General features: G+C 35.9%; 1 protein-coding gene across 3 annotated transcripts in view; it reads left to right on the forward strand.

Moving 5' to 3' along the window:
- LRRFIP2 (LRR binding FLII interacting protein 2) overlaps window positions 1–26034 on the forward strand; it is a 55432-nt gene that overhangs the window by 27329 nt on the left and 2069 nt on the right. The window contains exons 7-21 of one of the 3 annotated variants that reach the window (XM_071561556.1): window positions 2079–2153; window positions 2883–2930; window positions 4553–4606; window positions 7312–7419; window positions 10336–10380; window positions 11046–11159; window positions 11591–11662; window positions 14583–14753; window positions 15458–15550; window positions 17562–17654; window positions 21034–21135; window positions 21385–21517; window positions 22762–22811; window positions 24176–24296; window positions 25263–25342. In XM_071561556.1, coding sequence (XP_071417657.1) covers window positions 2079–2153; window positions 2883–2930; window positions 4553–4606; window positions 7312–7419; window positions 10336–10380; window positions 11046–11159; window positions 11591–11662; window positions 14583–14753; window positions 15458–15550; window positions 17562–17654; window positions 21034–21135; window positions 21385–21517; window positions 22762–22811; window positions 24176–24296; window positions 25263–25342 — 1359 coding nt within the window. The remainder of the gene's footprint in view (window positions 1–2078; window positions 2154–2882; window positions 2931–4552; window positions 4607–7311; window positions 7420–10335; window positions 10381–11045; window positions 11160–11590; window positions 11663–14582; window positions 14754–15457; window positions 15551–17561; window positions 17655–21033; window positions 21136–21384; window positions 21518–22761; window positions 22812–24175; window positions 24297–25262; window positions 25343–26034) is intronic. The other 2 variants (XM_071561554.1, XM_071561555.1) reach the window with 2 other exon arrangements.

Below are 26034 nucleotides of genomic sequence, written 5' to 3' on the forward strand. Positions count from 1 at the left end.
AGATTGGATAAATGGCATTCTTTCATGTATAAATTTTCATATTTTTTGACATCATGATTTTATTTTAATTTCACTTTCTTTTACTTTAGTATGCCAGTGCTAAGGATAGATCTGCAAGATACTTGGTCCCTGTATGTTAACATTTTGCATGTCTTTGAGTGAACACTGCTTTTGTTCTTTGTTTTTAAGGTGTAATGACACTAACTAGCAACTTGGAGTTACAGATTTGAAAAAGTGTATAAACTTGTACTACCATGCTTTCAGACCTAGAATGGTTTCATAGTTCTAGGACTTTCTGTATGAATGCATGTATAAACTTTTTCAGGGAGAAAAGATGTCTAACTTACAGTAGACACTTGTGTTTGTTATTTCTAAACTTGTAGTGAAGTGCCATATAGATTAGATGTGGAGAACATTCTTTAAAAAAAAAAAGAAAAAGGTGTTTGTAGGCATCTATTTGCACTCTCCATTTCATATAGAAACTGCTTAATCTAATAGAAAAGTACTTCAGTTCTGAGAAAAAGCAGATGGTTTGGATACCTTACTTAAAAAAAAATTCTTTCATATTTTTATGAAGAGACGGTAGGGTGCATCACATTCTTTGTGGTATTATGCCATTTCAGATTTGTGTGTATTCTTAAGAAGAGGCAAGCACCAAGTACCACTAAAAGAAGTGTGTAAGCAGCTGAAAAAGCTGTATTGGTTTTAACAGCAGTGTAACCTGAATTAGCTACAGATGGGCAAGCACAATATAGTGCTTAAAATAGGTTGTATTATTAAGCTTTTTCAGTTTGTAGTTGATTTTCAATTTTTTTGTGAAATGTGACCACTAGCTTAAGCCAAGTCTGTGTTAATCAGAATAAGGTTGGCTATAGTTCCACTTACCAGATCTTTTTTAACACAGTGACAGAAGCATGCCCTGTTTTTCTAATCATGTAGTTGGAATTTCTGCGGTGTTTCTGTTGTATCTGATAAATCCTTATGTTCAACTTCTTTATATTTTAAGATTGAAGATGCTGTTATACAGTGGTATTAATTTTGTAAATTTTATTCTTAGAGTCATGCTTACAGTGAATCTCATAGTTCAAAGAAGAAAGCTGCTTATTCCCATAAACATTTATTGGTTGGTTTTCTAGCGTAATATTCATTATAAATATACTAAGTGTGTAGAGTTATATACTCATACAGCTATGGATAAATTAATTAGCTCGCTGACATTTGCATAAATGATTTTAGGAAAAAAGAAACCTCTAGTATTGATCAGATTCTGCCCCCAAGTGTGTTCGTGTCAGTGCAATACCATTAATGAAATCATCTGAAGAAAAATCTCATTGTACTGGAGGCCTGGGGAAGGCTCTTGGAACTATTTAAAAGTGACATTTCTCCAGATGAAACACTCTGTCCTCTATCAGATAGTTAGAAATATTTTAAATATATGTATAAAGCAGATTGAATTTGCTGTAAACCTTGATGTTAACCCAGTGACTTACTGAGAAAGGGATGTGAATTATTGGGATCTTGCAGAAACTATTCTAGAAAGTTTAGTGGACAACTTGTCAATATAGTGTCAATAAATTAAATATTTTGGATATAATTTTTCAGCTAATGCTGCTCATGTAAACATCCAGCCCCTATTAAATTATTAGGAATTTCTGTTCTCTCACCAGAATGCTTTGATTTACGATGGTATCCAATGGAAAAAAAATCAAGTAAATAATTGTACTAATTATTAGCAAGTTTTGTCAGTTATTTTTTTCATGTGTTTCATATTGCACCTGTCAAACTTTTGGAATTTTCTTATTTATTAAGGAGGAAAGAGTCTCAAAATTATTTATTATTTTGGTTGAGCATTGGCATTAAAATATAGGTAATGCTGATATACAGACTATTGGGGGTTTTAGGCTTTACTTGCTGAAACAGGTTATAGGAATTTTGGGTCAACCATGGGCAGAACTTTTCAGCATTCTGTACAAGTTCTAAGCTGGGGAACATTTGGGCAATAGTAAGATAGAACTTTTATTTACAAGATCTACAGATGCAACTTTTTTTTTCTCTCTTCTTCCCCTCCTCACCCTCAGAGTGGAATTTACTATGATCAAAGAAATTATAGCAGCCTTGGATATAGTAAACCAGTTCCTTCCTACCGTATTCGGGTCTGTCTCCTTTTCTTACATTAATTTCATTATTTATATAAAATGTGTATATTTGGGTTTACTTACTTATGCTGTATGGTGCAAACATCTCTTTTTCCCTCTATGACATTTCACATTATTGCATTTAATAGTAGTTAGAGTTGTAGTTCTTGCTTTTAAGTGTTGTCTGTTATAAAAATAATGTATGACATGTGGATTGCTCCTGTGTTCTGCATATGTGGCATTTTAAATTTCAAATAACTGCAGTTGCTGTGTGATATCCAAAAAACAACTAGCATCTGGGACAGTTGCTGTTTCAAATTCCTGTCTTTTAAAAACAACAAAAATGTTTGGCACCATTGTACTGCTTTTTTTCCACAGTAGTATAACTGATAAAACAGTGCTCTGGCACGAGATGAGTCGTATCTTCTCATATCTGCATTTACTGTCATGGTCAGGTTTAAATAAGTAGCTGGAAGGAATTGGCATGTCATTTGAAAACTACTTAATTACTTATAATTCCCTTCCACAAATCTTTGAAGAACACTAAAATTGCTTTAATTAATGTTTGATTTCAAAATAACCACTTTCTTAGAGGATTTTCCCATACTTTTCATAAAGTTGCTGTCTATTATGGATATAAAATTTAGTATTTAAATTTTTAAACTTTTGAGGAATATAGAGGAATAGATTAAAAGAATTATGTATGTAGAAAAAGTATTTCTGACTTTTTTATTCTTCACACTCCAGTCGTCTTCTTTATACAGCGATCCACTGGCACCAAGTAGGAGTTACAGGGTTAGTACAATGCAAAATAATATCTCACTTCTCTTTGTGTGTTTGAATGACCAACAGAAATAAAAAATGACACCTTTATTCATGGGTGTGTCCATCTTTAAACTCTGGTCTGATAACAAATACCAGTTTGGTTTGTAAGCACCATTTGCATGATTGCCTTGAATTTGTATTGTGTGGCCACGAGGCTTGACAGTGTTACATGTGGATTATTTTATCTTTTTGGAGTTGCAGCTTTTGTGTGTGATTTTGTGGAGACGTTCAGTTTAATGTTGTTGTTAACATTGTTAAATTGCCTCTTTAAAGTATTTTAGTAGTTGCTGTTTTACTGGTCGTTTTACAGACAAGCATAAAGTTTTGGAATGCAGCAATGGTGTTGAAGAACACTGAGGTTAGAACTAGTTAATCCAAGCGTACTAAGTAACAGCTACATGTACCATATTTTTAAAAGTATTTAAAGAAGTCAAGCATTTGAATGGGAAAAGTCATTGTCAGGAGATAGCTGAAATTTGTGGTAAATACACCTTGAATACTTTAGGATGCCATATTTAAATTTAATAAATATGCAAAAATGCAATAGCAGGAAAATCCAACCTGCAACTTTACAAAATGAAAAGTAGCTGGAAGTGCCATAAGAATGGCTAAGACAGCTCTGCAAAAGGGTTTCTTTATACAGTGACATGCATCCCTGAAACTTTGTCTTTTGCTGCCACAGCAGTTCAAATCCAACTTATGCAGCCATTTAGAGACATGCAAAACATGTAAAACATTCTTACATAATATTTTTAAGTAGTTGATGAAGTCTTGTTCTGCATTTGGATTGCAAACAGATAATTTAATTTTTTTGGCTTTGTGCGTATTCTCAAGAAAGCATCAGAAGATTCAGCAAGAGCACAAGACTATAATGGCTATTACATATAATTCTGATATAATTCTAATTTCTGTTAGAGATCTCTTTATAGGTAGAAGCAAAGGAGCCTCAAACTTTAAATTTTTCTTTTTAAACTGTGTTGCTCAGTACTGCTTTTATTATCCACTGCATAAATTGATTTCAGCCTTTCACCTTTATACATTCTCCTCAGGAAAACTGGCATGAATGAGCATAAAATAAAACTGATAAGTGTGCAGCATACACTTCCCAGGGTGTATTAAAACTTTTGAAGGCTTTTGTAAAACCAAATTGCAATTTAAATATTTTATTTCTTTTTTTTTTTATTGTACAAATATTAAGGTCTGATTTTTTTAAAACTCCTTGACAGTTTTTCAAGGGAATTCTTAGATTTATATTTGGAAATAGAAATCCTTAGAGGTAATAGTAAATGCTGCTGAAAATATTTAAAATTTGTTGGTCCTTTTGAAAAGTGTAATATTAACTGGTTAGGATCTGATAAACCAGTGACAGTACATAAGAATTACAGTGTATGAGTGTGGCATGATAATTTCTGAGACTGGATATAAATGGTATTTCATTCCCTCTTTCTCAGGCCTCGTTGTGTGGTGATGGGTGTTATGGTTCTTGTCCTCTTAAGTGTAATAGGCTTTTGGTTGTTTCTTTCACTATCTCTGTTTTCTGTAGACAAAAATCTATGAAAATTGTGCAAATGTCCTTCCTAACTTCTCTTTAGCCATCTGAATACAGTTACTCTTCAAGAGCAAGCTCAGTCCGGAGCAGCCCCGTGGTGAGCGTTCCTCTTGCATGGTGTGCTGAGTGCTTGGGGACTAATCAAGGCTAACGAGTGTGGACACTGGGATCATTTCACTGACTTGATCTTTCAATTCCACGTCAAAGATATTCCTTTTGTCAGAGGGGTGATTTTTAGCAAGATACAATGTTTTAGCAGCAAGAGAGTGAACTGTAGAAGCAGTAAGGAATTTGGTTTCGCAAATATCTTTAAAATGTTTGTAATCTATGTAAGTGGAAGCAACTGGTAACTGAAGTTTAGTACATTGTTGGAGTGCCACCCTATGTCATAGCTGGGACAGGCACATGAAACATACGTCAATACATGTGGAAAAATCTTTCTTTTGGGGAAGAAACTAATGCAAACTTTGTTAGATCATGCAGTAAGAAGCAGCTCGCCCATTTTTATAGTGACTGGTATTCAAAATTGAGAGCAAGTAATTTCTGGATCTTTATTGTATTGAAAGTGTCTTCCAAAATTGGGTTTTCGTGCTGCAAAGTGATTTTAAATAGTTGTATTTTGCTTCTGCTGCAGAACAACTTGGTTGTAATAATGTCAAGGTCATGGGTTCAATCCCTTATGTGGGCCATTGACTTGAGAGTTGGACTTGATGATCCTTGTGGGTCCTTTCAAACTCAGAACAGTCTGTGATTCTGTGAACTGTCTTAGTTGCATTGATACAGCTGCTTGTTATGCTACGCAGAAGAAAAAGTATTTCAGTGTTCTGGTCTAGGCTAAATTGAACTTTCAGTCTTTTTTAATTTCTCACAAATTAGCAGTGTTACAGATACTAAACAAATAAAAACAGGTTTTTCAGGGACTAATGTTTTTAGCTGCAACAGATATGAGTGAATTTTTGAAGGTTTAGGCAACAGATATTTTTACTTTTGCTTTAAGAAGTTCCAAAACCTAAGAGTTTTTAACATCCATTTGTAGTCTCTTGAACTGAGAAAATACTACTTGTCTCCTTAGTTTTTCTTAACAATGAGATCCATTTCTTAAAGTATATACTTCATAGGTATATGAGAATATATATCTAATTACATCTCAGTATATGTATGTTATACCAATAATGCCAACGTACCATTCACTGAATGCCTAATAAAGTTCACAGTATTTGTTTAATGAAATAATCCTGCAAAGTAGATGAGGTAAAAGTCTTAGGAATAATTTAACATTCACTTTCTAGTATTTCTGTGGTTTGTATTTGGGTTTCACTCTGGATAATGCATTTGGAGTCAGCTTGGTACTCTCTGGAAATCAAAAGAGAAAGTATAGAAGGAGGAACACCAAGATTTGTCAGGTGTACAGACTTTTCAGCAGCAAAGATAAGTGGATTTTGAATGGAAGAGCACAGTTTTATAGATTGTAGCCCAAGTTGTTGTTCTTTTGCTGTAATTATAATATGTATATGAAGAATTCTCTTTAGCATCTTTATACCTTGTGAAATACAAGTGAAATAAGAAAGTATAGCCAAATTTCCGACTATGAAAATTTATCTACTTTGTTACATTTAAAAATATAATTTTAAACTGTAGATGTAGTTACAGCTGGAAATTCATTGCCAGAGGAGTAGAACATAAGACAGAAGTGACCACACATACAAATTCTGTAGTCCTAAACTTGCATTGTCTGAGCCAGGTGTTCATCAATGAACTGCTTTATACATAGCTGTTATATATGTATTTTCTGTGCACATTTGCATAGAAGACATCTCACTGTCTTTTAATCAGAATGAGACTACATATGCATCAAGTACAAATAAATAACTTTTTTCAACAGTGAGAATTAGATAAGAACAATATATTTCCAAACTGTTCATATAAAGCTTTTTCTCTCCTATAATCACTTTTAACACTAAATACAATGCTCACAGTAACTTGCTGCCCTTTGAAGGGGCACATTAGCAATACACTTCTGATAAAATTAATCTTCCCATTAAATACTGTGATTAATATGTGGAATGTTTCTCAGTTGAATATTTCACTTGAGCTCCCATGGCATTTGTAATTACTGTGATGTGCTTAATTATATTTGGCCCATTTAAACAAGTGATGTGTAGCATTGGCAGTTTTTTCCTCACCTTTTTAAGTGCCTGTCTGACATACAACTTTGGGGAGTAAGCTTGTCTTCTAATGTAAGACATCTTAAAATTATGAATGAGAGGAAGCCCAAATTGTATTCATATTCAACTAGGACTGTTGGGTTTGTGTTGATTTAAAAAGAGACAACATTTGTAGAGAAAAAAACTTATCAACTTCTGTATTATCTGTCTTTATGATCTACAGATTTTTTGAAAAGTAATTTTTGTGTTTGGCCCTAAATTGATATTATTTTGTATCTGATTGTATTTTTTTATATTACTCTGATGGAGAAAATTGAAGCAACAATTCATTGTTTTAAGTTTTAGATACTAAGCTATAAGAATAACAAAGGTGAAGAGTGTTTAAAAACAATGCCTTTGCTGACTGAAGTGTATCAGTGTGGCACACCTATTATTCATGTAGACACATTTAAAATAGCAAAATCTTGAAGAGTAATTAAAATTTTACCATTTTTAAACTGTTAGAAAAGCAAGAATAAATTGCAATAATGAGTTAATAATAAGTTAGGATTTCCTGTTTAGGTGTTTTTAATAAACTTTTGTTCATTCTGTGGTGTCATCTTCAGTTCTCTTTCCCCCTTTTCCTTCTGTTTTGAAGTCCTCTGACTTTTCTGATCAAAGTGAGACCACTGCTGACTATTTTAGTCGTCCCAGCCGCAGGGGAAGCATCATTTCCGATGCAGGTGACGGCCAGAGTTTGAACAGTGTGAGTGTAATGCTTGTTGTTACACTGACTGCAGAAGCATTCAGAGTTACTTAATTGCAAATAGGTTTATTGAGGGGTTGGGCCTGTTTTTTGTTTGAAAATGAGTGAATTTTTAAAAGCATGCTGCTTCACTTTAAAGGATATGTTGCTTGTTGCTAGAAGCATGTGACAAGTTGCACCACTTCACAATTTCTTCTCTGTGTGATAAACTCAAGAATTTCTTACAATGTAAAATGTTTGGGTTTTTTCTTATGGAAATTAACAATCCTGGGAGGATTTAATGTATTTTTGGAATATTATTGCTTTTTTGAGTGACAAAAATACTTAAAACTGTGCCCTCAGTGTTCATTCATGCAAGGTCAGATTTGTCAGTGTCTCTTACTGGAGCACTCCTTGTTGACTCTGCACCTGTACTTGATCCCAAGTCAATAGATCATGTTATAGGAACATTACTGTGATGTTTTCCTGTGCATCCTTTGGCCTTAACATTGTTTATACCAAACAAAACTGCCTTCTCTTTTGTGCTGCTGTGAGTCCTAAAAGTTCTTGTTACTTGCAGTCAAAACTTTTGTGTTTAGTAGTGTGGGGGAAAGGGAAATTTTTTTGTCTTTTGGAATAATGGTCTGAGTGAGCACATAGAATTATAGAATCAATTGGGTTGGAAAAGACCTCTGAGATCATCAAGTCCAACCCTTGGTCCAACTCCAGTCCCTTTACCAGATCATGGCACTCAGGGCCGCATTCAATCTCAGTTTAAAAACCTCCAGCGATGGGAAATCTACTCCCTCTCTGGGCAGCCCATTCCAGTGCCTGATCACTCTCTCTGGAAAGAATTTTTTTCTGATCTCCAACTTCAATTTCCCCTGGCAGAGCTTGAGCCCGTGCCCCCTTGTCCTATTGCTGAGTGCCTGGGAGAAGAGACCAACCCCCACCTGGCCAGAACTTCCCTTCAGGCAGTTCCAGACAGTGCTGAGGTCACCTCTGAGCCTCCTCTTCTCCAGGCTAAACACCCCCAGCTCCCTCAGCCTCTCCCCACAGCACTTGTGCTCCAGTCCCTTCTCCAGCCTCGTTGCTCTTCTCTGGCCCCGCTCCAGCCCCTCAATCTCTTTCCTAAACTGAGGGCCCAGAACTGAACGCAACACTCAAGGTGTGGCCTCACCAAGGCAGAGTCCAGGGGAAGGGTCACTGCCCTGGGCCTGCTGGCCACGCTAGTTTTGATACAGGCCAGGATCCCATTGGCCTTCTTGGCCACCTGGGCACGCTGTTGGCTCCTGTTGCGCTTCCTGTCCCTCAGTCCCCCCAGGTCCCTTTCTGCCTGGCTGCTCTCCAGCCTGGAGCACTGCAGGGGGTTGTTGTGGCCAAAGGGCAGTAGGCAGAGAGGTTGCCAGCACTGTGCTTGTTTAGTGGAGCAAAGGGAATGCTGTGTGGGGATGAGCAGCATGCAAGTGCCCGCTTGGGTGCGAGCCAAGCTCTTCCTACCTTGCCAAGCTGTGCCACAAGGGCCAGCAGTGTCACCTTGCACTTTGTCTGCTGAGACTACACACACTGCAAGGAGCTCCCCAGGTGGGCTGGGGTTGCACTCTGTGTTACAACAGGTAAAGCCACAGCTGCCTGGCCTGTGGGCAGCAGTTCTGCTCTGAATGGGCGGCTGAGAACTGGAGTGCTCCTGCAAACACTCTTTCTGTGACTTTGCATGTAGATGATATTTTAATACTGTTATAGTGCTATCTGACTTGTACTGTGATAATGCACATTTTTTATCAACTATACATCCCCAAAGCACGACAGACCAATCGTTTCTCTAGCTTAAACTTCTTTCCATAATAAAGCTGATTTTCTGAAATTACTGTTTTGCTAAAAGCAAATGTGAAGTCTGATACCAGTATTTATGGTACCTTCTCAATTGCTTTTATCATCATTATGTATTATTGGGTTCCAGATTTATATATTTATTTAGGTTAGTCTAAATGTGTACTTCAGATCAATTGGATTCTTCACATCATTTTGTCATCACAGTGTTGACAAACTTTGCAATGTACAATTTCAGTACATCATTGGAGATGGTGAATTTGTCATGGAATAGCAATGTTGCTTCTATAGAAACCACAGTAGAAGGAAAAAAAAGGTCTTACAAAGTAGCATTTGTGTCTGCTGTGATTGCAATGGACTTCAAAATCTCTTTCCCCTGGCCTGGGAGTAAAACAGGTGTTCTCAGAAAAGCAAGACATTTCAGATACCATACTAAATACTTGTTTTGAAAATATGGCAACATGTCTAATTCCACCTACTTTGATTCACAGAAATGTAGAAGATGTAGAAATCTACAATATTATTTTGCAATAGCAGTTGCCTAAATAAGAAGAGGGTGTGGTAGTTCTTTTGCTTAGGCTTCAATACACAAAATATTAATTGAAGTTATTTTGCAGGTTGCTGTTAATTAGTACACTTTATTTATAGGCTTTTACCTGAATCAATTTTGTCCTGATGTAATTGCAGGTTTAACCAAAGAGATGGAAAGAACAAAAGTGTTTTCTATTACCTAGGACATTCACGCTGCTGTCACTGACTGCCTGGAGTGCATTGCATGGAGCTTTGGTTGGGTTGTGTCACCAAGTGTTGTCGTCACTACTGTGTTGAAATTTAAACATGTTTTGTTGTTCAGTACTGGTAATGACTTCTTTTAAAACTTTAAAAAAAGGGCTTCTGACTTTTTCTTTACAAGCATTCACTTACTTTGCAGTTGAGGTAAAAACCACGTCTTTGTGCTGAATACTGTTTTCCCTGTTTCTGTCTATGATAACGCCTGGAATTGTTTCATTCTTCGTTTTTGGGTATTTCTCAGTGTCTTTGAACAAAAGATGCTGATTCTGTAGTCCCTCATTGCAAAAGGTAATCACATTCCCTATTCTCTTTCAGCTGGAAGAAAAGAGTGAAAAATCACATTCAGAAATATTCTCAAGGGTAAGAGATTTTAATTTAAAAATTATTTAAAGTCAGTGTTCATCCACAAGTGTGCAAATATTAAAATAGTTCCAAAAGTATAAATGCTGTGTATTTTTTGTAAGTGTAGCTTGCAGAGATAATTTTAGACAATTTTTTTTGTCTCTCAAAATCAATGCTTTGTGTCTTTTATTTCCTGAGGAAATAATTTTATTGTTTAGTTTACTTATCGCCAGTAATAATTTTCTGTGCAATTCGTTTTTCATGTTAGAAATAGTTATTAGGAAAGGCTGAATTTTAAGAGGCTAAGGCTATAAAAATCCATATGCTGGATTCTCACTGGAGGTTCCTTTTGAATCCTGGATGGCAGAAATTGTAATGTTTAGTAATATTGTAAACTTGCACAGTATTTTGGCACCAACAGCCTCCTTATGAATGTCCTGGACAGACAGCTCAAAATTCTAATGTTCTGATAAACTAATAAGTCATCAAAGAGAAATCAACGTTTCACAAAGAAGAAACAGAAGTGCTAGAAAATAATGAATAGAAATTATTGTTTATAAACTAATATTAAGAAAAACAAGAGAGAAAACTGTTCTGTGACAGTGAAGGAGTACATGAAGATCAAGGTCATTGATACGAGAAATGGCCATAAAATTGCTGATGTATTTTTTTTCCTTTTTAAGCCCTCATCTCGCAATTCAGTGAGTGCAACTCCTCTGAGTGGCAACTCATCCAGGAGAGGAAGTGGAGATGCCAGCAGCTGGGTGGATCCTGATGCCTCCCTCAGTGAATTACGGGTAAACTGCATTTTCAGAGCATTGGGAGCTCATGTAAATAGGAGGAATTCTTTTTTAACACAGAGCTTCTGTAATAATAAAAAGTTATGAGGATTTAATTTTCAGTCATTGAAGGATTTCCTTATTTATCTTAATAATTATATTTGTTGTGTGCATAGGTCTTTATGGTGCTAACAGTTTAGCTTCTATTAAGATAAAACTTTCTTTATGTCAAATTTCAAACAGTTCTGTCCTGTTTGAGATGTCTGGGATTCAGGGATATAAACAAAACCATAATTTCCGTGAAGTTGTTGTGAATTAATTATAATTTCTGGGAATTACTGCAGGCTTTGTAATTTGACAGAAGCTCATGTTAAACCTTTTAATGCTTTCTTGCCTGTAAATTATTTACCCATGCTTCTTATGCAATGGTTCATTCCTATGTCCTGCAGGATATCTATGATCTTAAGGACCAGATACACGATGTAGAAGGGAGATACATGCAGGGACTTAAAGAACTAAAGGTATCAGGGCTCCTCCCAAGCATGCATTCTGTATGGGTGTTTTTGGGTAGTGGAGTTATCAGTGGTTTTGCTAACATGTAGTGGCTTTACTAACAAATTTTTAAATTTCAGCATGTATCTAACTTTTAATGCATAAATAGCATCAGCTTGAAATGTACATGAGATGGTGTATGTTCATTATTTGATTAAGGTTAAAGGAGTATTAAACATTCATAGTTATATATATATGGGTGTTTCTTGGTAAGATTATGAGAGGTTCAATTTATATTTTTTAGAGTTTTGTTAGTAAATAAGTACATACTCTAAATAATTACTAGGTATTGAATGGGGAACAAAAAAATGGGAGATAATTATGGCAAAGAACTTAAGAATTAGTATTCCAAGTTTCAGCAAATACTGTACCATATAAAGCAAAACTAAAGTAATAATTCTGAAAGATGTGCTGCCAATAATTTGGACAGGCATATTGCTTGCAGGAGAAGATTGATTTTATTTTAATCCTTTGCCATTAAGAAATATTTTTTCTTTTATGCTTACGGTTTGCGTTGCCATTGTGCTTTTCCAAATCATGGGTTGTTTTTTTCAACATGGGCTTAATGAGTGTTAGGAAACTTTCCTGTCTGACCCTGCAGGGCCACCCTGGCAGGCACAGTCCCACCACCCCAGACTGTGCAGTTCATTTAAAGTATTATAATTTTCACCTGCTTTGTGTTGAAGGGAACTGAATACAGCAAAAGATGTGACTTAAAAATCTTTCTCAGGATATTTGTTCTGTTCTCTTTGCTGTTATCTAATGGTGAATGGTTTCATGTAAAAGTGAAGAGATCTTTCCATATTTTTATATCCACATAGAGACTAAATTTAATGAATGCTTCCTGTACTGGAGCGTGTAACAGTGATGTATTTAACAGCTTCCTTGAATTTCTTCAATTAAAAAGTATATTAGATGGTTAGTAAAGGAAAATGATGTAATTTGAAATGTTCAGTGTAGAAAAATTATGACCTCTGTAGAAGATAAGTAACTTTGATAGTCATATGCTCAGATGAAGTATGTTTTGTTTAATTTATATTGCCATCTAAATGTTAAAAGGACTTCTCAGCACAGTAAAGTACAAGATTATTAGACATGGCTATGATTGAATGTGAGATTGTTTCATGTTTTCAGAATGGGTCTAACTCTCATACTTTTGCATGTTTGCCAGCATCTCATGACTACTGTAGTGAATCATTCCTAATGTTATTTATTGTAATCCATTACAGTTGCCAAAGAGCACAGTGTGCAACAGACAATAAGATCTTCATGTATGCTTGGCTTTCAGAATTTAATTCCATTTTATGCTGTTGTTAATAATATGTTCTTAAGTTAATTTGCATTCTATAGAGATTTTTTGGGAACCCTTCATTTTAATTAGGAATCTATTGCCTTTTCCTTGACTTGTGCTTTAGCAGTTTTGTCTTGTGTATTTTAGGATAGGTACTAAGATACCTCCATTGACACTACTTTTAAAGGGGATTTTTTAGTGGTTGAGTAACAGAGATTTTTAATCACACTACCTTCCCATCCCTATGGTTGCCCATCCCTCATGCTGCTGAAAGTCTGGACTTTACTTGTCTACAAATATGCTGGATGTTAGCAGAATAAATTCTAATGTGGATACTCCTGAATTAGTTAGGTCTTCAAATCTTTTCCTGTCTCAGTTTGATTCAATTTTTTTGGTCCTTTCCAATATTTCTTTGCCTCAACTAGAAAGCAATCCTTTTTCTTTCCTCAAAATGTTTCTTTTATACTGTTAACAGTGCACTCTCTTGATGTCTGTTGCATTGAACCATCTTGTTCTAGCCAAGCAGGCTGATTTTTATAACCCTTTGACTTTACTGACAGAACTGCGGATGGTATTTCTTGTTACCACCTTCTCCCTTAATATCTTAGTCTTAATGTTCTGTTTTCTGGCAAAACCAACAAGCTTCATGCCATTCTGTTCTAGTATTTCTACTGTCATAAGACAAATAATTAAAAATGGAGATTATGCTACTTATGCCTTTAAGGATCAGAGTACATGGATTATTAGGAGATTTGTAATAGGTCACAGATCTACTTTGTAAAGTGATTGACTTAATGGTTCCTTTTCAATTCTGAAGTTAGAACTCTGGAAATCAATTTTTATATTTTTAAAATCATAGAATGTTAAGGGGTTGAAATGGACCTTGAAGATCATCTAGTCTATATCCCCATATGGAAATACTTGCATGTTTCAAAGCACCTGGAGTCATATTTAAGTAGTTAAATGGTTCACATTTGTTACAGTACTGACAAAAAATAAACAATAGGATAATTAAAAATAGGATAAAATGTTAAATGGGAGAGAACTGTGTAAGAGAGTATACACAGCAAGACCTATGTGCACCTTCTGGTAGAGAATCAACCATGTGAATCTTTACATGCCTTTTTTTTAAATCTTAGTAAGAAATACAAAGACAAAATATCTGCTTAAACAGAGAATCCTTATTACTGAAATAATCTGACTCTTTTAAACCTTTGAATCTAAGGTAATAGTGCACTACTTAAATAATGAGCATTAGGTTAAAGCTACTTGGAAATATTTTTGTGATCTCTTTTAGTGATTTGATTATCTTAGTTCTCTCTGCCAATTTTTTTGCCTCATTCTGAGGTGTTTTCTCTCGCATGCCATGAAAATATAATAAAGCTGTGTTATTGCTACTGTGTCCCTTTGAGTTAAGTTGTGAGGGTGGCAGAGTGGAAAATGCCAGTGGAATATTATCTTGTGCTTTTGTAATGGCAACTTTTCGTTGCTGTGTATGACCTAACTCAAGTAATGGCACTTGAACTGTTTTGAATATTTTAACATTATAACAGTGGATCAAAATGTTAAAATGATGTAAACCTTTCTGCTCTCTGCAGGATTCACTGGCTGAAGTTGAAGAGAAGTACAAGAAAGCCATGGTGTCCAATGCTCAGCTAGACAATGAGAAAAACAACTTGGTTTACCAAGTGGATACTTTAAAGGACATCATTGAGGAGAAAGAAGAACAGATAGCAGAGTTCTATAGGGAGAATGAAGAGAAGTCAAAGGTATTTTTTTTCCTAATTATAAGTCCTATGGGGAGAGGCTGAGGGAGCTGGGGGTATTTAGCCTGGAGAAGAGCAGGCTCAGGGGAGACCTTACCACTCTCTAGAACTACCTGAAGGGAAGTTCTGGCCAGGTGGGGGTTGGTCTCTTCTCCCAGGCACTCAGCAATAGGACAAGGGGGCACGGGCTCAAGCTCTGCCAGGGGAAATTGAAGTTGGAGATCAGAAAAAAATTCTTTGCAGAGAGAGAGTGCTCAGGCATTGGAATGGGCTGCCCAGAGAGGGGGTGGATTCCCCATCCCTGGAGGTTTTGAAACTGAGATTGGCCGTGGCACTGAGTGTCATGATCTGGTAAAGGGACTGGAGTTGGACCAAGGGTTGGACTTGATGATCTCTGACGTCTTTTCCAACCCAATCCATTCGATGATTCTATTCTATGAAATTACAGAACTCTGGACTACTTAGTAGGAAAACTTTCAGGTTAGCTTTTCTTGCTAATACTGCACTTAAACCTTTATGGCATCTTTTCTCTCTACTCCATATTTTATTAAATAAAATCTTCTGTGTAGTAAGTATGTGGAGAGCCTACCTAAAACACTGATTCAGCGATGGTTTCAACTCCTTCGCAGGCAGAAATTTCTCAAATTGTTGCAGTAATTGCTTAGATAACTCAAAAGAAATATAAATAACTGATTTATTTAATATAGGAATTGGAAAGACAGAAACACACCTGCAATATTCTGCAGCACAAGCTGAATGAACTCAAAGAGGGCCTTCGACAGAGAGATGAATTGATAGAGGTATGTTCATAAGAGATAGTGTATGATAGAACTTCTGCAAATAAATTTGGTTGTGAGATCTGAATGGGAACAGCCATCATATACAAAACATAATTAAATATTATCTGCCTTATTAAGAAAGAATTTACCTCATTTTAGTGGGTAGTATTTAAGCTACTAATCTCCTGAAATGTATAAGGTCGAAAATGTCTCTGGAATGTTGTCAAATGTGTTGCATCTTGTAAAATCTTTAATTCTTGTGAGAATTGTTGTTCTCTCATGAATATTCCCAGTAACTTTTCTTTGTTTTGAGGGCAGAACTCATGTTCATATGGCCAAAATCTTTTTCCATGTCTAGAAGTTCTGATGCAGGGATAATACCAAATGTTATTCTTTGCCTTTTCCAAAAGCTTCCATTTCAGTTATTTCAGATTTGGGTGAACATCACCCACTGAAGTTTGCAGTAGTGATTGCTGTTTGCTTCCCAGTCAAGCATAAATACAGCAACACTGCTCAGTGTGTTGTTGGGTCATAACCATGTTGCTGGGGGTGTGGTGTGTTCTTTTCCCCTCTCACCCTGTTCTTTTTCCCTTTTGCCTTTCTGGGAACAAATCGATGTGTCCTAAAATCCCAGAAATATTATCAGTCTTCATTTTAAAATGGTCCACAAAATATATATATTGTTAACAGTATGTGGATCCCCATTTCCCACTGATTTTAATGACAACTTTGAAAATTGTACTTCAATTAATACATTATTTTCCCACTGCCCTTTGGTTTCAGTAAAAATGGGTGATTTTTAAGTGTATGGACAAAAGTTTCCACCATCTGATTTTCAAAATCTATGTAATATTTCACTGATCCTTTATTTCCTCACTATGTTCTCGTGTCCTCGAGGCAGTACAGTAGCTCCAAAAGACTTCTGAAAAGTCCCAGTTCTATTTTGGAAGTAATATGCTTCATGAATTGGAGTTGATATGACTTAGTACAAGAGAAAAGGGATAAGATTAGCCTAAGTATCAGCATTTTGAGTCACATAAGTGCTGACAAGCAAAAAAACCCCTAGAAAATTCTGGTTGTAGCTCTGTTGCTTGCTCTAGGTTATCTTTGACCTCACTGGGAATTAAAAACTAACTTTATATCTTATGGTTTGGTTTTTTGTTGTGTTTTGGTGGGGTTTAAGTATACTAATCAAGAATATGCAGTAGATTTATCTGGAGTGTTTGCTTTTGTAGAAGTAGCATATGTTGAATATTCACAAATGCATCCAGTTTGTTCAAGGATTTAGCCCATGTTTACCACTTATTTGTGCAATTTCTCCATTTATTAACATCAACAGAAAACAAGCTGAAGCCATGTAGCTTTTTTTGCAGAAAGGCATTGGTGTAAAATCAAGTTCACTCATTAAGAGGGAAAATAATTTTCTCTAGCCCTAAAAATTCTTATGATGTCTTCATAACCTAAGAATTCTAGTTACGTTTGCAGGGTGAGCAGGAAAATACAGTGACAGTCAGTTAAAACAATTGGGCCACGCTTGATATGTATCCACATGGTATCAGAAGGCAGTATAAGCAGCTGTCTTTCACTTCCTGGATGCTTGATTCAAACTCTGTTCCTTATACTTTCATGAATTTTATTTTGTGAAACGTTAATAAAACCGCTTGTTAACATTAGTATTCACTTTCAAAGGGGACTTGAAGGTATTTAGAAATTACAGAGGGATAGTTATATTTCTATAGAAAAGGTGTTATCCCCAGACTGCAGTGGGAACAGTTACTAAAGAAAAGCAGCTGTAGATGCATCACATTCTCCCATCAACATTGATTGAATAAAATTAATTACCATTCTCTTGCATGAATTAATAAGAAATATACTACATAAAGCTGCGTGCTGTTTCTGTAACTTCATGCCCATAAGCTCTTTGGTTTACTTTTATTACTTAATTTCCTTTATCTGTTTGAATGTTTGAGTTTTTTTCCATTTCCTTACTTCTCTTTCCTCTTTTATTCTTCCTTCATCCTATTTACTACAGGAGAATCAACGTATGCAGGAGAATATAGACTCCATAACCAAAGAGGTGTTTGATCTCCAGGAGACAATTAATTGGAAAGATAAAAAAATAGGGGTATGAATCAAATATGGGAGGAAAGGTATTTTTTTTAATTTAGAAATAGATGGATGCTCCCTGCACCCCCAGGAATGCTGTGTACTCCAAAGAAATGAAGGCCACTCCCAATTTAAATGTATAAAATGTTTTGCAGTCTTTCTTATCTTTAGAAAATGAGCTACACTTCCATCTGTACTTGCATAATGATGAATAATGCTAATTAAATCTGTAAGATAAGCCATTACACATACAATTTTATAGTATTTTACAGAATATTTAATGGCATGCCTAGTGCTAAAAAATATGATCTTGAATTGATTTGTGCAGCCAACTTGTGGTTTCCTGTATTGCACTTCTAATCCTCCCAGGACTGTTTGGCTTGGATGCAACACTGAACCACAATGGTTGTGTGGTACCTTTTGAGGATCATCTGTAGGGTTCCTGTATGGGAAGGAAGGTGGTGCAGGAAGAACTGTGCTGATACTCAGCTAGTGTAGGTCTGGCAGGGTTTGTCAGCTTTGCTGCTGGGCAGCCCAGGAGTCCCAAAACTGTCTCAGTGAGCCTGATCCTGGGTGATAACTGCATGGCCCTGAGCCTGGGGCTCTTCTGGGCCATGGGGAGATTGCCTGCTGGCAATAGGGAGATCATTGGAAAGCCTCCAGAAGGGGGTTTTCTGCATCTCAGTAATTCTAGGATCATTGCTATCTAACTGAATTTTACACCAGACTCCAATATATGCAGATTTCTTTGAAATTTGTTTTATTTGCTGGAGTTCAAGTCACTTTGAAAAGTTATCTTTTAACTGATGGTGCCCAGTTCACATGCACCCCGCTATACTGTCTTCTGTTTATTTCACATTTCAGTCTTTCTGTCCCTATTGTGATATTCTTTTCCATCACTAAAAGTTTTCAACATTGTTAAGTTTTTCTGGACATTCTTCTCAAAGTTTTTTATCTTTAATTTACTGTATTCTTTCCATACTTCCTGTCTCAATTTGTCCAGTATTTTTGTGCTCTTTCCAATACATTGCCGGAGTTAGTACAGAGCATATCTAATGTTCAAAATACGTCTACCAGACAGAATGACAACAAAGATAAATTTTCCTTTAGCCAAATTTGTCTTCAGGTTTCTGTGTTTTTACAAACACTGTAACTGGGTATTTTTCTACTTTTTATTTCAATCAATCTCAGGATTGAAATCTGTTATAAAAACGTAAAAACATTGCTTTTCCCCACATCTATAAACATTTTAATACTTTTCATAGCTCAGTTTTTGAGTCCTTCTCCCTACTATGGAGCAGCTTTGCTTATTTTTACTCTATTCCACCTTCAGAGATCTCTGAGAAGCTTCACAATGTCATTTATAACTAAAATGGTAACCTAGTTTTGCAGTGTATGAAAAACTTCTGCTGCCTCAGAGAAAGAAAGGGAGGCAAACAGAAGAAAGATAGTATGAGTTTATTTTACACCTGCCTTCTCATGTTGTCCTGTTTCTACACTGATAGAAATTTGCAGTTCTATTTGATCTTAAATTCCAACAATTTGAGGGCACTTCAGGTTATATTCCTGACATACACAGCTATTTTACTGTTTGGTGGCTGCAAATTGTGCAAGCATTATCAATTTGAAATTAGTGATGGCAACTCTGACTTTGGTACAGATTCCATGGAAGTTTTTGGAATATTAAGAAAATAAGACCCCAAGCAAATCTACTTTCTGCCATATGATTTTATTCATAATGGTATGTTAAAACATGCCCACAGAGCTTAGTTGTCCTGATTTCTGTCCCCAACAGAGGAATTGCAGAAGTACATTTCTGACAAAATCCATGTCAAAATAATCCCCGAGCATACAAACAGTAGGATTTTTACTGAATTTTTCCAGCATTGAATGGTTACCGTACTCTCCATTGTTTGAGATGTATAGTTATGTCAGCTTCACTTCCTTCCCCATCACAACACTCGTGCATTAGGATGAGGTTTGAAAAGCTTTTTGGGAAGGTCAGCATCATCGCAGGACACGAGGTCATGATTAAGGTTCTTCATGTTATTTATAATGTAGTTAAAGATCTAGTGTGTGTTAGGACATGATAGGACATCAGTTGGATATCATAAAAAAATTCTTTCCAGAGAGAGTGCTCAGGCATTGGAATGGGCTGCCCAGAGAGGGGGTGGATTCCCCATCCCTGGAGGTTTTTCAACTGAGATTGGCCGGGGCACTGAGTGCCATGATCTGGTAAAGGGACTGGAGTTGGACCAAGGGTTGGTCTTGATGATCTTGGAGGTCTTTTCCAACCCAATCGATTTTGTGATCTTACAAATTCTTAATCTAAGATACCAGAGCTAATGTTTTCACTCATGTTGAATTACCTATATTTTAAATGTTACATTTACATGATAATCAATCGAGAGCAACAGCACTTGTTAAAATGCTCTGTTGAACTTTGAAGGTTCTAAGTGTCTGTCAGAATTCAGCTGCTGCAGCTCTGGGGGGCAGTTACAGTGCAAAAGTATCCACCTTCATTTCTTTCTTTGTATCAGTCCATTCCTAAGCATTCATACATAACATAGGGTTTAGTTGGATAACTTGCTTGGCAAAACGTGTGTATACTTTTGCAGTTGCTGTATGGTGAGGATTATTTTTAATGCATGTAGTGTTGAATTTGAATGGATACTGCAATGCTGCCCAGTGAAGTGAAAGTGTCCAATTAACTGCCAGGTAGCACATCTCCAGCAGAGGTAGGAAACCTTTCCACATCCATACTGCACTTTTTGCTGCCATACCTTTTTGTGCTAAAATAGATCTGCTAGAGTTTGCTGCTTGGTATTTCCTCTAAAACCAACTGCTTTGGTTTAATGGTGAATTAGTATTTGTAAGTGAATACATCCAAGGTCTTTTATGATGTACAGTGTCTACTTCTGTACCCTGTAAAAGATAAAGAAACTAGTTCAATAGATGTAATGTTTTAGTGTCTTTTCCACTTGAGTGTCAGCACTTTTTTTTCTGGCTACACAGAGTGCCTGTGTCAAGAAGAATCACTTACTTTTTTGGTATTCAAATTAGTTTATAAAAATTCATGAAAAAATGCATTTCACTATATAAAACTCTGTTATAGAATCTAGAATGGATTCTAGAATAGAATCTAGAATAGAGTCTTATAGAATAAGACTTGCCTGAAAAAAAATCATGACAAATGCAGCATGAAGCTAAATAAGCAATTTGTAGAAAGCAGTTGTCAGAGATATATGTTAAAGATGTTACTGAAATATATTTCAAAATACCTTCAAATTTCTTTACTTTTATTAAGCTCTTTGTATTTACTTGTAGAAATCTCTCTGCTGTCTGTCATGTGCTCTTTCTCTGTGCCATTCTTTTTCTTGCTATCTGCCTGAGCCCAGGCCCTAGAAAGACAGAGAGATTACTTTGACTGCATTAAGAATGAGCGAGATGAGCTCAGAGAGGAGTTGGCTGACCTGAAGGAAACAATGAAGAGAGGAGAGGTATGTTGGTAGTAGTTCCTTTACAGTAACAGAAATCCAAGAATGGGGCATGAAATTGAGGTCAGTGCAAAAGAGGAAGAGTGGTTACTATTCTTGTGCAGTCTGAAAACCTGACCTTAGGGTAGGAGAAATGGTCCATTTCATTGTAACTGTTTCAATTAACTTCAAAAGCTCTGAAAAAACTTTTCTGTAAATTTATATTTTAGCACTTTCCTTGTATGAGTGTTCTTCATTCTTTTGCATTTTCAGAAACATGGATTAGTTATAATTCCAGATGGCACACCAAATGGTGATGTAAACCATGAGTCGGTGGTTGGTGCAATAACCGTCGTATCACAGGAAGCTGCTCAAGTCTTGGAATCTGCAGGAGAAGGACCACTAGGTAAAAATACCCTGACATACTTCATAGTATTAGAGGCCCTTGTTTCCCTCCTAGTCACAGTGGGTGTGATTTACAGCTGCACAAAGATACCTGTGATGCTTCTGTAGTACATGCTTACACAGCTTTTAGGACTGATTTATTTTAGTTTTTTGCTTACACTGAGTAAAAAGACAGATCTTATATTTTGAGTAAGAAAAAAAATAATATGTGCTTGTATGTTTGAAATGGATCTGTTCCTTGGTCCAGTTTCTGTTTTATTACTGTGAGAAAACATCTTGCCTAAAAGTGTAGGCTTTTGTATTAGTGTGTTTTCCATTATGTTTCATAAAAATAATTCTTTAGAAGTATGTGTGATCAATGAAAGAACAGCAAGTGCAGGTTCCATCACAAGGAAAAGAAGTTTTTAAAACAAAAAATGACAGGGACAACAGAAAGGTACATATTGCAGGAGTAGTTACTTTAACTTGCTTTTCTCCTTAGGTTGAAGAAGTTATTATATGCATAGGAAATGCACATACACTGTAAAACTGTGTTAACGTGTGAAGGGACATCTCTATATTTGTGCATAATAGATGATAGTTACATATTTTTGTATTGACAGAAGTTAAACTTGATAAATATTTCTGCTCTGGCTCCTCATAGGGAAATACAAATGTCATTATGCTTTTTGTCTCAAAGCTACAATTTTTAGGGCAGCTGCTCTAATCTTAGCACGATGTTCCTTGGCAGACTGTTTTGTAGCCATTACTGATCTGGCTGACTACAGTCCTTGCCACCTTCCCATGGGTCCTTCCCCAAGGAATTTTTTCGTGGTTTGAGAACACTTTTTACAAAACATATGGGGAAAACTTCATGGTTTCCCTGAAGAGACAGCAGCCTCAAAATGAGACAGAGAAAAGAGTATAAAATCTGAAGAAGCATTTGTTGGAAGTGGCTGTTCTAGATATTGGGACAAAATAGTTTAGTATTACTTTTATTATTATAAAATATCCTTATTTTATTTTACTTTGAAGGTTTACTAAACCCATAGGTCTTGTTTTTGAAATTGTTATACTAATAAACAGTGTGAATGAAATATTTTTCTCTTTTCATTAACTGAAGATTAGTGTATTATTAGTGAGATATCAAAGTTTTATGCTCCCAGCTTTGAAGAGCATTTTATTTGAAATAGAATGAAAAGTTGTGAAAAACATGTTCTTATTTACAGTTTTCTCTGATTTTTAATCTGGTTCTTTGGTTTTTAGATATCAGGCTACGAAAACTGGCCGGAGAAAAGGAGGAATTATTATCCCAGGTAAAGTAAGCTATTCATTTAAAAAGCAGAGTTTTGTGTATCCTTTTGCAGACTATTAATATATTATCAATAAACAGGTATTAAGCACTAGAAGTGCTTGATCAAATACATAAACACTAAAACAAAACAAAATACTCAGCTTCTTACCTCATTGGCTGCCAGGAATTAGCAGCTCCTTATCCATGTGATTTTGAACTTCATTAGTAAAGAAACCTCATTTCAGTGACTGGTTAGCTGCAATCTAACTTGCTGCCGACTCTACTATTAGTGCATGTACTTAACACTCTTTCTTTCATTTTGTCTTATGTTGAAATACTAAAGGCAGTAAAATTACATTCTTGTTAGCTCATATGGCACTTTCTTCAAAATTGCTGAGTGATATTATTTATTGATCATTGCAGTTACTCAAATAGAGAATTATCAAAGTAGTTATACTTTAATACACTTCAGTATTGAGAAGAGAGGACTCAAGAAAACATACAGACATTGAGCAATTGTTAAGAATACCGTGGGTTTTGTGCCTCTAGTTGAAGACATAGTAAATTTTAACTGGTGTTGTGAATATTTGTTTTTGCTGTGAATATATCTTAACTACAGTATAGATGCTTGGTTTGGAATGTCAGTAAATTATAGTGTTAAGTGTAAGTATATAAATATTTATGTACATATTTCTCACTACATAATAGTAAAAATCACTGATAATATATTTGATTTGTATCATGAATGGGAGTTTCACAAGTGTATACTGTTAAATCTGTAGGACAATATTTTTATACTGTCAGAATCGCAGCTCCCACTTCTTTGATAAGCTCCATACAGTGGACATAGCTGAGAAATCTGTGTTTCCTGACTACTGGAAAAATCCCAAGACAGCTGCTGTAGCATGAAATGGAACTGTTTAAAACTAATGTGCACTACAGATTTGCCTAAGACTATTGTTTCCAGGTGGAGTATGAGAGAGGACCCTCAAAAAAGCTGTGAAGTATTTTCTCTGTAATGTCACCAGGATATATTTCCTTGCATGTTTAGAATGAAAATAGTATGCAGTAGAATATAAACATAAACAAGAGTTTAATGCCATCTGCTCCTCTGAAAGGGAGCTGTCAGTGACTGGGTGCTCCTGCCCTGTGCAGATATCCCTGCAGCACTGACCAGGCTGGTGGGCTGGGCTTTGCATGGCCCAGTGTGAGGAGGGGCTGCAGCCTCAGGGACTCCCTCCCTGCCTTCCCTGCAGGCTCTGCTGCTCTTGCCCACAGCCAGTGGCATCTGAGGACTGCTCTGCCTTGTTACAATTGAACATTTAGATACACAACAACTGAACTTTGAGAGTCTCTTTTTCACAAAAGAACACTTTCTTTTTTCAGGTTAGAAAACTGAAAATGCAGTTGGAAGAAGAACGACAGAAGTATTCCAAAAGTGATGGCATGAATCCAGATCTCATAGGCTTGGAGAATGGTTCTGACTTGCAGCTCATTGAACTACAAAGTAGGTATATGGTTACTGTTCAAAGTTGTTATTCTTGTGGAGAGGAAACAGCTTTTTGTTGTGCAGTGGTAGTATTGTGAATGAATATATTGTTGAGCAGATAGGTTTTTGTTGGTATACATCCTTGCAGGGAATTCCTCACTGTAGAATAGCCTAAAATCTGCCTCTTTCAGTGTCGAATAACAGCATTCTGGGAAGTTATTTTTCAGTTGCTAACCTCGCCTAGAATGGGTGCCACTACCTGAATAATTCCAGGTTTTAGACAATAGAATTTCACTTTCAATTTTAAAAATCTACCTAATTAATTTGTTGAATCTTCTGTACAGAAACTTAATCTAGAAGACTATTGTCTCGAAGGAAAACATGAAATTTTATTTAACACGATATTCAGTGTTGCTTCATAGAAGCACTAAGCTACTTTCCATTTCAAGCAAGGTGTTCCTTCATCTTTACTTTACTTGTTTGGCAGTCATTTAATATGCTTGAACATGAACAAAGTACTGGTGATGTCAGGGCTCAGATGTTGCCCTAGAATAATTTGCAAAGCACCTTAGAGTTTGTCAGTCACGTTCAAGCCTTGTGGTCCTCATTATTCAAATATTATTACAAATGTCTAAACTGTTATTATGCTTATTGTGGTCTGACCCATTTTGTGTGGTGTGGGTTGGTTGTCTTGACTCTCTTTTTTAAGGAATTAGTTTGCTGGTCTAAACAGGTGTTTTAAAAGGTGTGTTTCTCATTGGTACATCTGAGATTTACTGCACATTCTTACAGAATCAGTTGTGTTCTCTAACAGGAAAATTATTTCTTTTCCGTATTCTTGAAGATTTCTGAAAGAACATTTATCTCTTTGTAATGTATACAGGCTTCTCAATGAAATGGTCTTTTTAATGAATTTTAGTTAGAGGGAAACTGCTAGTTTAGAGAGTTGCTTTAACTATCATATTCATGTCAATTTTTGTCTAGGAGATGCCAACAGACAAATTAGTGAATACAAATTTAAGCTTTCAAAAGCTGAACAAGATATAACTACTTTGGAACAAAATGTAAGTGTGTCTTTCTTCATATTTATTATCATTACACTTAATCTGCACACTTTTAGAATACTTTTTAACAAAAACCATGAAAAGATATTTCATAATTTGATTTTCTGTTTGACCTTTAGGTTGCACAGAATGGCACTACATTTTTTCATATTTCCTGCAATTTAATACTTGTGCACAGTCTCACTGTAAGAGAAAATCTACAGAGATGGTGGACTATAATACCATGTTATTGATTTACAATTATGAAGTGTGAGAGACACATATCTATGAAAACAAACACTTGAATTTCAGAGAGTAAATTTTGTACCTTATACAGTATTTATGACTTTCTTTTAAGTAATTAAAGTTACATAAATTGATTGTTTTGAACTAATAGCTTCAGTTCCTCTTTCTGTTCTGATGTACTTTTGTGTTTTAGGAAATTAATTCCAGATTATTACCAAAAAAATCACATAAAGAATTACAATTTGAGTCACAGATGCATAGCTTTTTCCTTTTGCACAGATTCAGGCTGCCTGTCATGTGGCTTTGGGGGGGAGCAGGGAGTGTAAATAGAACACTCCAGTGAGTGTGTTTTAACACTTGCAGATTGCAACAGGATTTGTGTCAGGCTCCTTCCTTACTGCTGAACTTTGTGCTTGGGCTCAAGACCTCTTTCATCTGTCCTGATGCAATTCACAGTCTCCATTCTA

This window comes from Pithys albifrons, chromosome 7 (assembly GCF_047495875.1).
Source record: "Pithys albifrons albifrons isolate INPA30051 chromosome 7, PitAlb_v1, whole genome shotgun sequence".
Classification (NCBI taxonomy): domain Eukaryota; kingdom Metazoa; phylum Chordata; class Aves; order Passeriformes; family Thamnophilidae; genus Pithys; species Pithys albifrons.